We start from the raw sequence: 15,140 nt of genomic DNA on the forward strand, positions 1-15,140 counted from the left end.
CTCTGCCTTTCCAAGTACTGGGATTAGAGGGGCATTTTTTTTTTAATGGATCAAGTTTGTATCAATTAATGCATTAGCCTTACAGGTTGAACTATTTTTTTTAAATCAGTTACCAGAGACAAACAGGAATCAGATTTTTTCTTTCTTTTAATTTTATATTTCTATTTATGTATGTGTGCAGGTGCCCTTAGAAGCCAGAAGAGGGAGTTTCCAAGTACTGGGATTAGAGGGGCATTTTTTTTTTAATGGATCAAGTTTGTATCAATTAATGCATTAGCCTTACAGGTTGAACTATTTTTTTTAAATCAGTTACCAGAGACAAACAGGAATCAGATTTTTTCTTTCTTTTAATTTTATATTTCTATTTATGTATGTGTGCAGGTGCCCTTAGAAGCCAGAAGAGGGAGTTGGATACCCTGGAGCTGGAGTTACAGGCAGTTGTGAGGCCTCTGATGTGGGTGCTAGAAACTGAACTCAGGTCCTTTGCAAGAGCAGTATTTGCTCTTAACTGCTGAGCCCTCTCTCCATCCCCTGGACTATTTCCTTAATGTCATAACTACAACTATATAATATAAATGAACTATATAGTTGAAAAAATATTTTTAATTTTATTTGTGTGTGTGGTAGTCACATGTCATGGTGCATGTGTGGAAATCAGAGGACAACCCGTGGGAGTCAGTTTTCTCCTTCCACCATTTGGGTCCTGGGGATTGAAATCCAGTCCTCAGGCTTAGCGGTAGGCAAGTGCCTTTACCTACTGAGCCATCTTGCTGGCTCCTATATAGTCAAATCTGAACAACCTCTGTAACCTAAATTGGGTAATTCCAGGATAAATATCACTTTGCAGATTGCATTTTCCCATCTGGTTTTCTTACCATTATGAAAACCAGAAAATATCTAAATACTTTACACCACAGTACATGAAGGCTCTGTACATACTGATTCTTCAAGTAGAATTAACATTAGCATGGTTATCCATACTCTAGTACATTAAGAAAACATCTGGGTGATTTTCTCTGTCTATTGTATGGATGTCAGCCTGAATTGACATCAGTTTTGTTCATCAAAGCTGCTTGTAGAAAGTGGTAGAGTTTGAGTAGGGCTTTGAGGGTGAGCCAGCTGTGAAAAAGAAAGCACAGTTAGAGTATGAATTATGTCCTGGGACCAACACAAGTCTTTCTTATTAACAAAACAAATCTTGTTGGCTTTTAAGGCAACATTGCATTCCTAGCTATTTTTCCTAGCTGTCCTGATGTAACCAGAAGTTACTAGATGGTAGATGAGCTTCCTTAAAGACATGAGGGGAAGTGGTGGCGCTCACCTTTAATCCCAGCACTTGGAAGGTAGAGGCAGATGGATCTCTGTGAGTTCAAGGTCAGCCTGGTCTACATAGTGAGTTCCAGGCCAGCTGGGGCTTTAGGGAAACCCAAACAACATGAGGGGTAACTTACATTCTGGTTTGAAAACAAACAAACAAAAACTATATAAAAATAAAAGGTGGATGAACACAAATGACATGATGAAACCACTGGACTAGCTGTGGACTTCTAGTTCCCCAAAGAATGTTTAGGTAATGTAATGTAAAAATTGGGCCTGACAGCACATGCCGTTAATCCCAGGATTTGGGAGGCAGAGGCAGAGGATGGGGACTTCAAGGCTAGTCTCAGCTACTTAGCAGCTTGAGACTCTTATTATTAAAAAGAAAAAATGAACTGCTCTTTGATTCAAATTACTGTCACCTTTAGGTAGATGTAAAATCTAAGTGAGAGACTTGTTTCAGAGTTAAAGGAAGCATAAAAGCTGAGAGGCCAGGTGGTGCACACCTTTAATCCCAGCACTGGAGAAGCAGAGGCAGGTGGATCTGGCTAGTCTGATATACAGGGAGACCCTGTCTCAAAAAGACCAAAAAAAATCTGAGAGAGAAATACCATTCTTTGTTTAACAATTTTTAGTACATATCTTCTTAGTAAAGTAAGTGGAGTTTTGGGTAGCACAACGTATGGCAGAGATTATTATATGTATATATGTATTTTTTTGGTGTGCAAGATGTGGGCAGCTTCTTATTATCATCATCATATTTTTGTCTTTTTCCATAGTTCCCAACACATTGTACTAGATATGAAGTAGGACATGGACAGCAAGGCTTTTAGTCTAAACAGAGAAGGAAGTGGTTAAGTCCTTCAGTAAGGCCTCTTCTCTTTGCCCCAGGAGTCTAGGGTATACTTCGGCTCCAGGGAAAGAAGGAACTAGTGTTCAAAGCCACAAAGGCCAGTAGCCCTAAGTCCTAGCACTCCAGCACTGCAGGCAGAAGCTGCTCTTCACAGATCCAATGATACAGGAGATCAGAAAGATGACTAAGACAAACAGGTATGGAAGAAACAAGACCAAGAACAGCTAATCTATGTGCTTGAACTGTGGGTTATCTAAGCAGGGAATGATAAAGAAAATTGCCTTTCCTGCTACCAGTGCACAGTATGACTCCTCTCTCCATCTCCATCCTTGTCTTTCTCAATGGTCAGGCTCCCTCTCCAGGTACAGCTGTACCAGTCACTTTTCAGTTTGTTGGATAGGCCATGATGCCTGGAACTTATTCCTTCCTGACACTCTCAGTAGGCCAACCCTTTCCCAGTTAATTTCTATTCATCCTTTGGCTGTTACTGCTAACATCATTACCTAAGGAAATCATTTCTAGGTCTTCCAGGTTTGATCCAAGTTCCTGTATGGGTCTCACAGAACCTTGCTCCTTTCCTTAACAGCCCTTACTTACTACAGTGTAAAATTAAACAGATATGGGTTATTTAATTATGTCTATATTCCTTACTGGATTGAAAGGCCCTGTTGAGCTTTCCGCTGTGAGCCTGGTACTCTTAACACAGCTTATCATATAGGAAGTGCTTGATACTTACTAAAGGAAATGAAACATTCGGACATTATTTGACAAAGAGGAAATGATAATCTTAGCAATATATTATATCACTTTTTATTTTCCTCACAGAATTGAATAATTCCAAATAAATTACTTTGTAAAACAGCATCAAAAATGATCATTCTTATTGTATTTGTTGGCTTGTTTGTTTGCCTCTGTAGTGTTAGAGGTTGGACCTAGGGTATTGTATATGCTAGGTAAAGGGCTCTACTACTAAGCTAAACCTCCAGCCTCTCAAAATTGAAAGCAATTTTGAGATAAAAACACACTAAGTTTCCCAGGCCATGAATATACTCTGTAGCCTAGGCAGACCTTGAACTTGAACTTTCAATCTTTCTGTCTCACTCTCACAAGTAGATAGGCCTGTACTAAAAGACAGACTTTTTTTTTTTTTTTTTTCTAATTTTGTCACTGTAATTTTTGTTTGTTTGTTTTGAGACAGGGTCTCCCTGTAGCCCCAGTTGGCCTGGAACTCACTATGTAGACCAGGCTGGCCTTGAACTCACAGAGATCCAAAGACAGACTTTTAAAATTTTGTTTTATTTTTATTTTAGGCTCATTGCTGAACTCAGGGTTTCACTAACTATATATCCCAGACTGGTCTCAAACTCAGGATCCTCCTGCCTCTACTTCCCAAGTGCTGGAATGACAGTTGTGTAGCACCAGGCTTGGCTTATTATTATTAATTATTGTAGTGGCACACACCTGTCATTCTAAAACTTGGGAGGCAGAGGCAGGAAGATTATGCATTTGAGGTGAGCCTGGGGTACACAGAGAGACCCTATGCCTAAATAAATATTTTAGACTGTAATTCTAATAAATTGGCTTATTCTCTCCTCTCTCTACTCACCTTCTCTCCCTCTCTCTCCCCTTCCCTTTTTCCCTTCTTTTCTTCCTCCCACCAGTGCCAGACCCTCAGGCATACAGGTCTATACTCTCAGCCTTTATAGAAATTATTTTCAAGAAAAGTAACTAGAGGAATTAGTTTCAGTTTTAAAATTATTCCCTAGAGACTTACCTGAAACTTTCTCCTCAAGGCCCGAGTCATTACTGGAGTCAGTCCAGTTCCTGTTTCCATGTTTTCCTTATTGGTAAGAGGAGTTCCACCTGGGCTCCTATAAAGATATGAAAAATATCAGAGCTGAATCCATCCATTCAGATGGATTTAGAAAGCATAATGAGGGCTAGAGAGATGGTTTGGCAGTTAAGAGCACTGGCTGCTCTTGTAGAGGACCTGGGTTCAGTTCCCAAAACCCATTTGGAGGCTCACAACCATCTATGACTCTCGTTCTAGGGGATTCCCATGTCCTCTTCTGACCTCCATGGGCACTGTATGTACATGGTGTACTCACATACATGTAGGCAAAACACCCATATACATAAAATAAAAATAAATAAATCTTTTTAAAAAGCATAAAGAGACTGTATTACCTTTCTACATCAACTTTTCTAAGCAGCTTCCGCAGATCAATCTGGTTTTTACCAGGAGTACTGAGAAATAAAGATGTAGAAATTAGAACTTTCTAGATTTCAACACTTTTCCCAAAACAAAGACTTAAATTTTTTTTTTTTTTTTTTTTTTTTTGGCCTTTTTGAGACAGGGTCTCCCTGTAGCCCCAGCTGTCCTGGAACTCACTATGTAGACCAGGCTGGCCTTGAACTCACAGAGATCCATCTGCCTCTGCCTCTCGAGTGCTGGGATTAAAGGTGTGCGCTACCATGCCCAGCTAAGATTTCATTTTTTGTAGGCAAATTCCTAGAAAGTAGTTCTTTTGCTACATTAAAAAGAAAAAAAAATAGCAACAGGGGGCTAGAGAGATGACTCAGCAGTTAAGAGCACTGGATGTTCTTGCAGAGTACCTGGGTTCAATTCCTAGAACCTACATGGCAGCTAACAACTGTCTGCAACTCCAGTTCCAGGGGAATTCATCGCCTTCTTCTGACCTCTGTGGGGATTGCATGACATGGGTGCACTTACACACATGCAGGAATACACTCATACACATTAAAAATAATAATAATAAATATTAAAAAAAATAGTAGCAGATGCTGATGGCAGCATAACAACCATCCATTACTCCAGTTCCAGGGGATCCAATGCCCTCTTCTGGTCTCCTAGGGCACTGCACACATGTGGTGTACTTATATATAGGCAGGCAAACACTTATTTTAATAATATAAAAATTTTAAAAAAGAAAAATATCACTAAGCAATAACAATAACAATCACAACCATAACAACCAAATCACTCAGTATGTTATCAGTGGTCATCTCTAATGACAGAATTATTAATAAGTTGGGAGTTGAATGAGCTACCCAGATCAAAATAAATTACATTATTTTTATTTTTAAACTTTTCTGTAGATTTCACTTTTTCAATGGAAAGGATATACAACTTTAAAAGTTAGAAGTAAGCGGGGCTGGAGAGATGGCTCAGTGGTTAAGAGCACCGACTGCTCTTGCAGAGGACCCAGGTTCGAGTCCCAGCACCCACATGGCAGCTATGAACCATCCTTAACTCCAGTTCCAGGAGAATCTGAAGCCCTCTTCTGACCTCCGCAGCATTGCACGACACGGGTACACTCACATACATGCAGGCAATACACTCATACACATAAAAATAATAAAATATTTTAAAAGTCAGAAGAAAAAAGGGTCAGAGAGATGGCTCAGTGGATTAAAGCCCTTGCTGAGTTTGATACCCAGAACCCACATAAAAATGGAAGGAGAGAACCAATTCCAAAAAGTTGTCCTCTGCTCACATATGGGATGTGGTATGTGTTCATTCCCAGCCCCCCACCTCTCTCTCACACACACACACACGAATAAATCGATTTAAATTTGTCGAAAAAATAAAAGCAAGTAAAACACTACTTTAAGTAGTTCCTTACATTAAGACATTTGTAACTCGTGTAGATAATACTTTGGGATTAGGTTTCAGGATAACACGTTGCAGGTCAGAGACAGTAACTAGTGGATTCCGTTCCTTTGGTGATGGTACAAGCTTTAATCACAAAACGAGACATTAAAAATACATTTTAAAATACCATTCAAATGTAAATAGGCCAGGTTGAAATAGCAAATACCTGAGTGCTGAATGTAAGACAGTTCCATGACTCATTTTTTTTCTACTTTTTTTTTGGTTCTTTTTGAGATGGGCTCTCCCTGTAGCACTAGCTAGACTGGAACTCACTATGTAGACCAGGCTGGTCTCAAAGATCCACCTTCTTCTGCCTCTTGAGTGCTGAGATTAAAGACATGAGCTACCACGCCTGGCTCAACTCAATTTTTATTCCAAAGGTTCAAAAGTTCTTTTTCTGTCTTCCCCTTCCTCCTCAGATTTTATGAGATAGAATCTTACTAGATAGACTAGACTGGCATGGAACTTAGTATGATATAGCCCAGGGTGGCCTGGAACTCATAGAAATCTTCCTACCTGCACCTCCCAAATGCTGAGATTACAGGTGTCTCCATCACTTCAGACTAAGGGTTGGAAGATAAAATTCTCTAATTAAACATTTTTGGGATCAACACATTTTGTTGAGGCAACATAAAAGCAGTATAATAAAACATAAAATATTTAACTTAGAATAACTATTTTTATTTATCTTTTGTTGAGACAGGGTCTCACTGTAGTCCATGCTGGCCTAGAACTCATGGCAATCCTCCTTTCTTAATCTTTTGAATGCTGGGATTACAGGCATGAGCCACCATATCCAACAGAATGACTTCTTTTTTAGAGGGGAACAGGGTCTCATGTAGCCCAAGATGATCTCTTGACACCCTATGTAGCCAAGGATGACCTTGAACTCCTGATCCTCTGCCATCACCTCCCAAGGAATGGGATCACAAGTGTGCACACTGTGCCCAGGTTAAATGTGAGGTGTGTGTGTGTGTGTGTGTGTGTGTGAATGTGTGCATGCAGGTGCATGTGGGGGCCAGAGGTTGATGTCAGGTATCTTTATCAGTCATTTTCTATTCCACTTTTTTCCTTTTTTGAGACAGGGTCTCACTATGTAACCTGACTGGTCTGGAACTTACTATGTAGACCAGGCTGGCCTCAAACTCAGAGCTCCCATCTGCCTCTGCCTCCAGAGTGCTGGGATTAAAGGTGTGTACCACCATACCCAGCTTCAACTATATTTTTCAGACAATGTCTCTCACTGAATTTGGAGCTCACCAGTTAGATAGAGCAGCTGGTCAGTGAGTTTTGAGGATCCACATGTCTCCATCTACTCAATATTAGGATTATGGGTGGGTCTGCTTTTTTTTTTTTTTTACAGGGGTTCTGGGTATCTGAACTCAGTTCCTTATGCTTGTGTTGCAAACACTTTATTAATTGAGCCATCTCCCCAGCCTATTTTTTATTTTTGTAGCAATAGAGCCTGGTACATATTAGGCAAATGCTCTATCACTAAGCTATATATCCAGCCCCAACAGAATGACTTCTAGATGTAAGGCCTATCTTATTTTCTATAAAGGAACAACCTGGTTAAAAAATAAAATGCCAGGCATGGAATGGTGTCTTTCTGATACTTGAGAAGTTTAGGTATAGGGTATCAAAAACTCTGAAGTCAAGCCAGTATTCCCAACATCCCAGGGGTAGAAACAGGCAGATCTCTGTGAGTTCAAGGCCAGCCTGGTCTACCTAGTGAGTTCCAGGCCAGCTGAGGCTAAAGACCAAAAAATCCCCAAAATTTTGAAGTCAGTCTGGGTTAAATAGCTGGATCCTATCTCAGAAAAACACACCCAAGGGCTGAAGAAAAGGCTTAATTGGTAAACTGTTTATTGCACAAGCCTGAGAACCTGAGTTTAGATCCCCAGCACCTTTATAAAAAGCCGGGGGTGGTGGTACATATCTATTATCCTGCCATTGAGGAGGCAGTTAGGAGGCTCCCTGGGCTTGCTGGTCAACCTGTCTAGCTGAACCAGTGAGCTCCAGGTTCACTAAGAGACCATATCAAATAAAGTGGAGAGTGATAGACGAAGACATCCAATGTCAACCTCTGGTCTCTACACATGCATTTACACACACATACAGACACAGACACACACACAAAATATCCTATGTGCCCCAAATGGAAGAAAACTGTGTGTTTTCTGGTCACTGACATCTTACCTTCCTCCTTTCTTCAATACTCTGTGTCTTCTTTAATTTCACAGTTAGTAGATCTTTAACTGTTATATGCATGGGTCCATCTTTTTTTAATGGTATAGCCTTAAAATACATGAAGAGGTTAGAATTTAAATTGGGATCAGGACATGTAGTGAAATTCAAATCCAAGTCCAGTTTTTAAAGATACAGGGTTAAAAGTTAACTTGGGGGCTAAAGAGATGGTTCAGTGGTTAAGAGCACGTACTGCCCTTCCAGAGGACCTGGGTTTGTTTCCCAGAACCCATGTTGAGTAATTCAACCACCTGTAACTCCAGCTCGAGGGGGACCTGATGCTTCTGGCCTCTGTGGGCACCTGTACATATTCTCACACATATACATAATTAAAAATAATAAAAAATCTTTAAAAGTTGCTTATTTTTTTGCTCTCTCCCCATTACTTTTTTGTTTGTTTTTTGAGACAGGGTCTCCCTGTAGCCCCCAGCTGGCCTAGAACTCGCTATGTAGACTAGGCTGGCTTCCATCTCTCTGCCTCTGCCTCCTGAGTGCTTGGATTAAAAGCATACACCATCACACTGGGCACCCTCCCCACTATTTTTGAGACAGGGTATTGCTCACATTGGCCTCAGACTCTTGCCTCAGCTTCCAAGAGGGGTATAGGAATGTACAACCACATCTATCTGAAGTTAACTCTTATTTACTCTAAGGATTCATCAAATCCTTCTGAGCAAGCAAGAATGAACTGAGAGAGAGAAAGAGAGAGAATATATATAATCAGAGAACCTTGTTTCCTTATTTGTTTTGAGATAGTAGCCTGGAGAGGCCAAGGATGGTCTTGAACTTCTGATCCTCCTGCTTCCACCTCTCAAATGCTCTGTTAGATATGTGCTCCGGCCTTGGGTGATAGTTTTCAAAAAATACAATATTGGAACAAGGTGTGCTGGTATTACTACAATCCAAGCCCTTAGAGAGTTGAAGCAGGAGGATCATAAGTTAAAGGCTATCTTATATTACATTGTGAGCTTCAGGCTAATCAGCAATATATATATCAAGACCCTGTCCCAGAAAACAAATAAAAACTGCCAACAAACAAAACAAAAGAACAACAAAACCTTAAAAATCAGCTTGGGTCGGTGATATATACCTACTACTCAAGAGGCTGAAACAGAAGGAGCAAAGGCGGTATGGCTTTATTCCTATATCACACTCTGACTAATACACATCATCACTGATTATTTCTTACCTGAAATATTTTAGTGGAACCAGATTTTCTGAGCAGCAAAGGTGCTTGTGGTGGTGGAGGCGGAGGCAGGGGAGGAGGTGGAGGGGGTGGAGGCGGAGGTGGTAGAGGTGGAAGACTAGCAGGCTCTGGCAGTGTGGGAGGAAGTACAGTTTGGGATTCTCCAAGGGTGGTTGGACCACAGGCAGGCACATTTGTAAGTTTACCACTTGGGCGACAAGTTTGACAACAGCTTGAACAAGAATTTTCAGAGACAGTCTGGAAGAACATAGCACATTTGCTAAATGAACAACTGGGTAATATGGTGGTGTATATTTGCTTGTTTTTTGAGACAGGGTCTCACTCTGTAGCCCAGGCTGACCTCAAACTTAAGCCAATCTCTTTCCTTGGTCTTCTCAATGATCAGATTGCAGGCATGGGCCACCATTCTTTTTTTTTGGGGGGGGTCTTTTTGAGACAGGGTCTCCCTGTAGCCCCAGCTGTCCTGGAACTCACTATGTAGACCAGGCTGGCCTTGAACTCAGAGAGATCTGCCTGCCTTTGCCTCCCAAGTGCTGGGATTAAAGGCATGTGCTACCACACCCGTTTTTTTTTTTTTTTTGGTCTTTTTGAGACAGGGTCTCCCTGTAGCTCCAGCTGCCTGGAACTCTGTATTCCAGGCTGGCCTCGAACTCACAGAGGATCCACCTGCCTCTGCCTCCCAAGTGCTGGGATTAAAGGCGTGTGCCACCACACCTGTCAGGCCACCATTCTTGATAATAACAACAATTTATTTATTTATTTAAATATTTTATTTATTATTTTTATTTTATGTGTATGAGTATATTCTCTGCATGTAAGTGAGTACACCCATATCCTGCATTGCCATGGAGGTCAGAAGAGGGCTTTGGATTTCCCTGGAACTGGAGTTAAGGACGGTGCATAGCTGCCATGTGGGTGCTGGGATTTGAACCCGTGTCCTCTGCAAGAGCAGTCAGTGCTCTTAACCATTGAGCCATCTCTCCAGCCCCAACAATTTATTTCTAAAATAAAAATCTGAGCTGGTCGAATAAATTTTACTCCTCTCCTAGTAATTACAACTTTATTTCTAGAATAAAAATCTCAATTGATTCAATGAATTTTCTCCTTTGCTCTCATTTCTTTCATTCCCCTCCCTACTCTCCCTCCTTTTTCCTCCTCCTCTCTTTTTTGTAAAGGTTTATTTTAAATTATGTGTATATGTGTGTGTCTGCATGTGGTATATGCATATTCATGAGTATAAATACTTGTGGAGGCCAGAAGAGGGTGTCAGATCCCCTGGAACTGGAGTTACAGGCAATTATGAGGACCCATTGTGGGTGCTGGGACCCAAACTCAGGTTCTCTGTAAGAGTAGTATGTATGCTTAACCACTGAGTCATCTCTCTAGCCCCTCTCTCTGTTTCTTGAGACAGGGTCTCATGTGGCCCAGGCTGCCCTCAAACTTGTAATGTAGCCAAGGATGACCTTGAAATTCAGATCTTTCTGTCTCTACTTTCCAAGTAATGGTATTACAAGTATGCCTCACCAAGATCTAGTCTGTTTCATTTTATCTTTAAAAATTATATTGTTAGTTTTTGAATAACATAAATACAAAGCATATAGCTCTGATGGTGCCAAATAGTAGATAGTGAAAGAGGAAGTTCCTTCCTATCCCCGACCCAAGCTACCCAACTGAATCCCAGTTCCAGGGTATCTGATACCCTCTTTTGGCCTCTGTGGGCACTGCATGACATTTGTGCATCTACCTACATGCAAGCAATACACTCATACACATAAAATAAAAATAATAAAATATTAGGCTGGGCGTGGTGGCGCACACCTTTAATCCCAGCACTTGGGAGGCAAAGGCAGGTGGATCTTTGTGAGTTCGAGGCCAGCCTGTCTACATAGTGAGTTCCAGGATAGCTGGGGCTACAAGGAGACCCTGTCTCAAACACACACACACACAATAATAAAATATTTACAAAATAAAGAAATAAAGAAATGTCTTTTTTGAGACAGGGTCTCATGTATCCCAGGGAAACCTCAAACTCCCTATGTAGCTGACCTTGAACTTCCAGCCCTCTAGCCTCTATCTCCTAAGTGCTAGGATTATAGTCATGTACTGGTTTATGCAGTACTTGAGAATAGAACCCAGGGGTTCATGCATACTAAACAGCACTCTACCAACTGAGTCCATATCTAGCTAGGCCTCAGCTGAAAAACTTTAGAACCGTTACCTCACCATAGTCCATAGAAGTTTCACCAATTTATTCTCTTCTAAATAATGTTAGAAAACACCCATTTCTCCAAATATTTTGTCAATCTGATAAGTTCAGCGTTAACTCACTGAAATTCATTTTGTACTTCTTTTCTGTTTGTGTGGCTCCCAATAGTTATTTTAAAAAATATTTGTTTTATTTTAAATGGTGTGTGTGTGTGTGTGTGTGTGTGTGTGTGTGTGTGTGCATGTTCAGTATGGGTGCCTGCAAAGGCCAGAGGTGTTGGATCCCCTGGAGCTAGAGTTACAGGGAGTTGTGAGCTATCTGATATGGTTGCTAGGAATCGAACTTGGGTCCTCTTCTAAAGCAGTACACTCTCCCTGGGCATGATGGCACACACCTTTAAACCCAACACTTGGGAGGCAGGCAGAGGCAGGTCAATCTGTATGAGTCTGAGGCCAGTATGGTCTACATAGTAAGTTCCAGGTCAGCCAGGGCTACAAAGTTGAGACTCTATCTCAAAACAAACAACAAAAGAGTAGTATGCTCTTTTAACTATTGAGCCAGCTCTTCAGTCCCCACCCGACCTTACCCAATATACATTTTTTTGCCTTGTTCCTTTGTTATAAGACCTCAACAAACACTGCCTGATGTCTGAGATAACTCCAGTGCTCCTGTCCAAAGTATTTTCTATTGAAATAATCTTTTCAGATAAAAATCTGTGTTTTTGTTTGTCAATACCAACCTTCAGTGTTTCTTGGAGCTTGCATAATTCACTTTTCAAAATACCAAGCTGTTGTTTTATACTGAGAAGTTCTCGATGGTAGACTCGGGATGGGAAGATGGCATCTTTCAATAATTCTAAACTCTGAAATTCATAAATAAATAAGCCTGAATCTGATGAGCGATATAATGAAGAGAAGGAAACAGAATGTGGTTTGATACATGACTTATGGAAGCAAAGGCAGATATAATGCCACAAATTAGTGTTCTCCAAGCTTAGCCTGAGGGATCTGCCAAGCTGAGCAAGCATACATGAATACAAAGTGTGGCATGGCAAAACAAAACAAAACCAAACCCTCACCAAAATAAAAAAAAATCTCCACAATAAACAAACAAGTTCCATTGCTGAGGATAGGTCTGTAAAACCCATACCTGGGCTACGCAGTTCTGACACCAACTATATACACAGCATGCTCTATTTGTCCAAAGGTTTATTGTATCTTTGATGTTGGGAAATTTGAAGTTCCAGGATGGTCTTAGCCAGTTTCTGCTTTGGGGTTTATCTATTGAAGAAGTAATCACTCTGTAGGAAAAACATCAAACAAAACAAATAAAAACCCCTACTTAGGTCTTGGTCAGCTGTGGTGGCATATGCCTTTAATCCCAGGAGGCAGAGCCAGGTGAATCTCAGTGAGTTCAAGGCCAGTCTGAAACCCAGTTGGTAGCACTATTTGGGGAGGTTATGGAACCTTTAGGAGGCACAGCATTGCTAGAGAAGTACATCATTGGTAATGGGCTTTGAGATTCTATAGCCTAGCCCACTTCCTGCTCTCTGTTTCCTGTGTACAGATAAAGACATGATCAGCTAGCTTCCTATTCCTGTATCCAGGACTTGTCTTGATTCTTCCTTTGGAATTTTAAGACAAAATAAATGTTTTCTTCTAGAAATTGCCTTTGAGCATGGTATTTTATCACAGCAACCAAAAAGTAGTTAATATAAAAATTTATTTTGTGTGTGTGTGTGTGCACGTCTGTGTACAGGTGACCAGAAGAGGGTATTGAATGTGTGTGTGTGTGTGTGCACATGCCCAAGGAGGCCAGAAAAGGGTATTGCATCCTCTCAAGCTGCATTTATAGGCAGTTGTGAGCTGCCTGATGTGGGAGCAGGGAATCAAACTTGGGTCCTCTAAAGAGCAGTAAGTTCTCTTAACCATTGAGCCATCTCTCTGGCCCTCATGAAAAACTGTGTCATGTAAAATTCAGGTGTCTGTTTAAAACTTTAATTAATGATTTAATTAGCTTATTTTTAATGTTTTTGATTTATTTATTTTTATTATTTTTATGAGTGCATGTATGTATGTGCACTATGTGCATGGAATATCTCTGGAGGCCAGAAGAGGGTGTCAGATCCCTTGGAACTGGAGTTATAAATGATTGATAGCTACCATGTAGGTGATGGGAACTGAATATAGGTCCTCTACAAGAGCAGCCAGTGCTCTTAAGTGCTGAGCCATATCTCCAGCTCTTAACTTATTCATTTATTTTTTATTTTTCTTTTAAAAAAATACTTTTTTTTTTGAGACAGGGTCTCCCTGTAGCCCTACCTATCCTGGAACTCACTATGTAGACCAGGCTGGCCTTGAACTCACAGAAATCTGCCTGCCTCTGCCTCCAAAGTGATGGGATTATAGGCAATGAGCTACCATTTCCAGCAATAATTTTAGTACAAGTGCATTCCAAGTGTGACATGCGAACATACTTAGGGTAAAAATTACTCAATATAAGCCAGCATGGTGGCACACGCTTTTAATCCCAGCACTTGGAGGCAGAGGCAGGTGGATCTCTGTTTGAGGTCAGCCTGGTCTCCATAGCGAGTTCCAGGAAAGCTGGGGCTACAGGGAGAGCCTGTCTCAAAAAGACCCCAAAAAAATAATAATAATTACTTACTGTGTGTGGATGAAATAAAATTTGGCTGCATTTTCTATATTTTCACTTGCTGAAGCTACCCAGACCCTGATAATCTCACATTTTCTGTATTCTTCATTCTATCTTACCTTTCTGGTGTGGGTGGTGGAGGGGAAGGTGCTAACAGCTTAGACTGTAATCGAGAGGCTTCTTTCTTTTTAAATCTTTTGGCTTTGGCTTTTAGCTTTCTTCTTCGTTGTTTGAATTTGGGCATGATTTCTATAGAGAAAAAATTAAATACATGTTTTATTGAAGAATAATGTATACATATAGAAAGTATATAAACCTTAAGTACAAAGTTTAGTAAATTATGGTACAGTGATCCTTAAATACCCTTGAAACACCATCTTGATTATCTTTAGTTTTCTTTCCTGTTGTTTTCCTTCTTCCCTTCTTTATTTTTCTGTCCCCCCGCCCCTTTTCCTACTTTGGTTAAGAGATAAGTTGTTGCGGGGTATGGTGGCATATACCTTTAATCCCAGCATTCAGAAGGCAGAGGCAGGAAGAGCTCTGTGAGATCAAGGCCAACCTGCTCTACATAGCAAGATCCAGGGCAGCTGGGGCTATAGGGAGACCCTGTCCAATAAAAAAAGAAGTATAGCTCTTGGGGTAAGTCTATAGCGCAGCTCTCCGCGCCGCCGGGACTCCCGGCGGGGTATGGTGGCATATACCTTTAATCCCAGCATTCAGAAGGCAGAGGCAGGAAGAGCTCTGTGAGATCAAGGCCAACCTGCTCTACATAGCAAGATCCAGGGCAGCTGGGGCTATAGGGAGACCCTGTCCAATAAAAAAAGAAGTATAGCTCTTGGGGTAAGTCTATAGCGCAGCTCTCCGCGCCGCCGGTACCTAAGCAATATTCACCCTTCCATCCCCTCCCCCGCCGTTCTATACTCCTAGTTTGGGCCCTGCGCCATTCCTAGTCTCGGGGACCCAGACAGCTGGGGAACCAATA

At 41.0% G+C, this 15,140-nt stretch overlaps 1 protein-coding gene across 1 annotated transcript in view; it reads right to left on the reverse strand.

Annotated features, from left to right (window-relative positions):
- Positions 1 to 214: 214 nt before the first annotated feature.
- Positions 215 to 15,140, reverse strand: part of Prr11 (proline rich 11) — a 25,509-nt gene continuing 10,583 nt past the window's right edge. Inside the window, exons 3-11 of the mRNA XM_008842674.3 lie at positions 14,278 to 14,407; positions 12,656 to 12,806; positions 12,246 to 12,368; positions 9,283 to 9,537; positions 8,046 to 8,144; positions 5,818 to 5,930; positions 4,358 to 4,417; positions 3,945 to 4,041; positions 215 to 1,119 (exon numbers count right to left, since the gene is read on the reverse strand). Coding sequence (XP_008840896.1) covers positions 1,051 to 1,119; positions 3,945 to 4,041; positions 4,358 to 4,417; positions 5,818 to 5,930; positions 8,046 to 8,144; positions 9,283 to 9,537; positions 12,246 to 12,368; positions 12,656 to 12,806; positions 14,278 to 14,402 — 1,092 coding nt within the window. The 5' untranslated portion in view covers positions 14,403 to 14,407 and the 3' untranslated portion in view covers positions 215 to 1,050. The remainder of the gene's footprint in view (positions 1,120 to 3,944; positions 4,042 to 4,357; positions 4,418 to 5,817; positions 5,931 to 8,045; positions 8,145 to 9,282; positions 9,538 to 12,245; positions 12,369 to 12,655; positions 12,807 to 14,277; positions 14,408 to 15,140) is intronic.

This window comes from Nannospalax galili, unplaced genomic scaffold (genome assembly GCF_000622305.1).
Source record: "Nannospalax galili isolate Female #2095 unplaced genomic scaffold, S.galili_v1.0 scaffold879, whole genome shotgun sequence".
NCBI classification, from domain to species: domain Eukaryota; kingdom Metazoa; phylum Chordata; class Mammalia; order Rodentia; family Spalacidae; genus Nannospalax; species Nannospalax galili.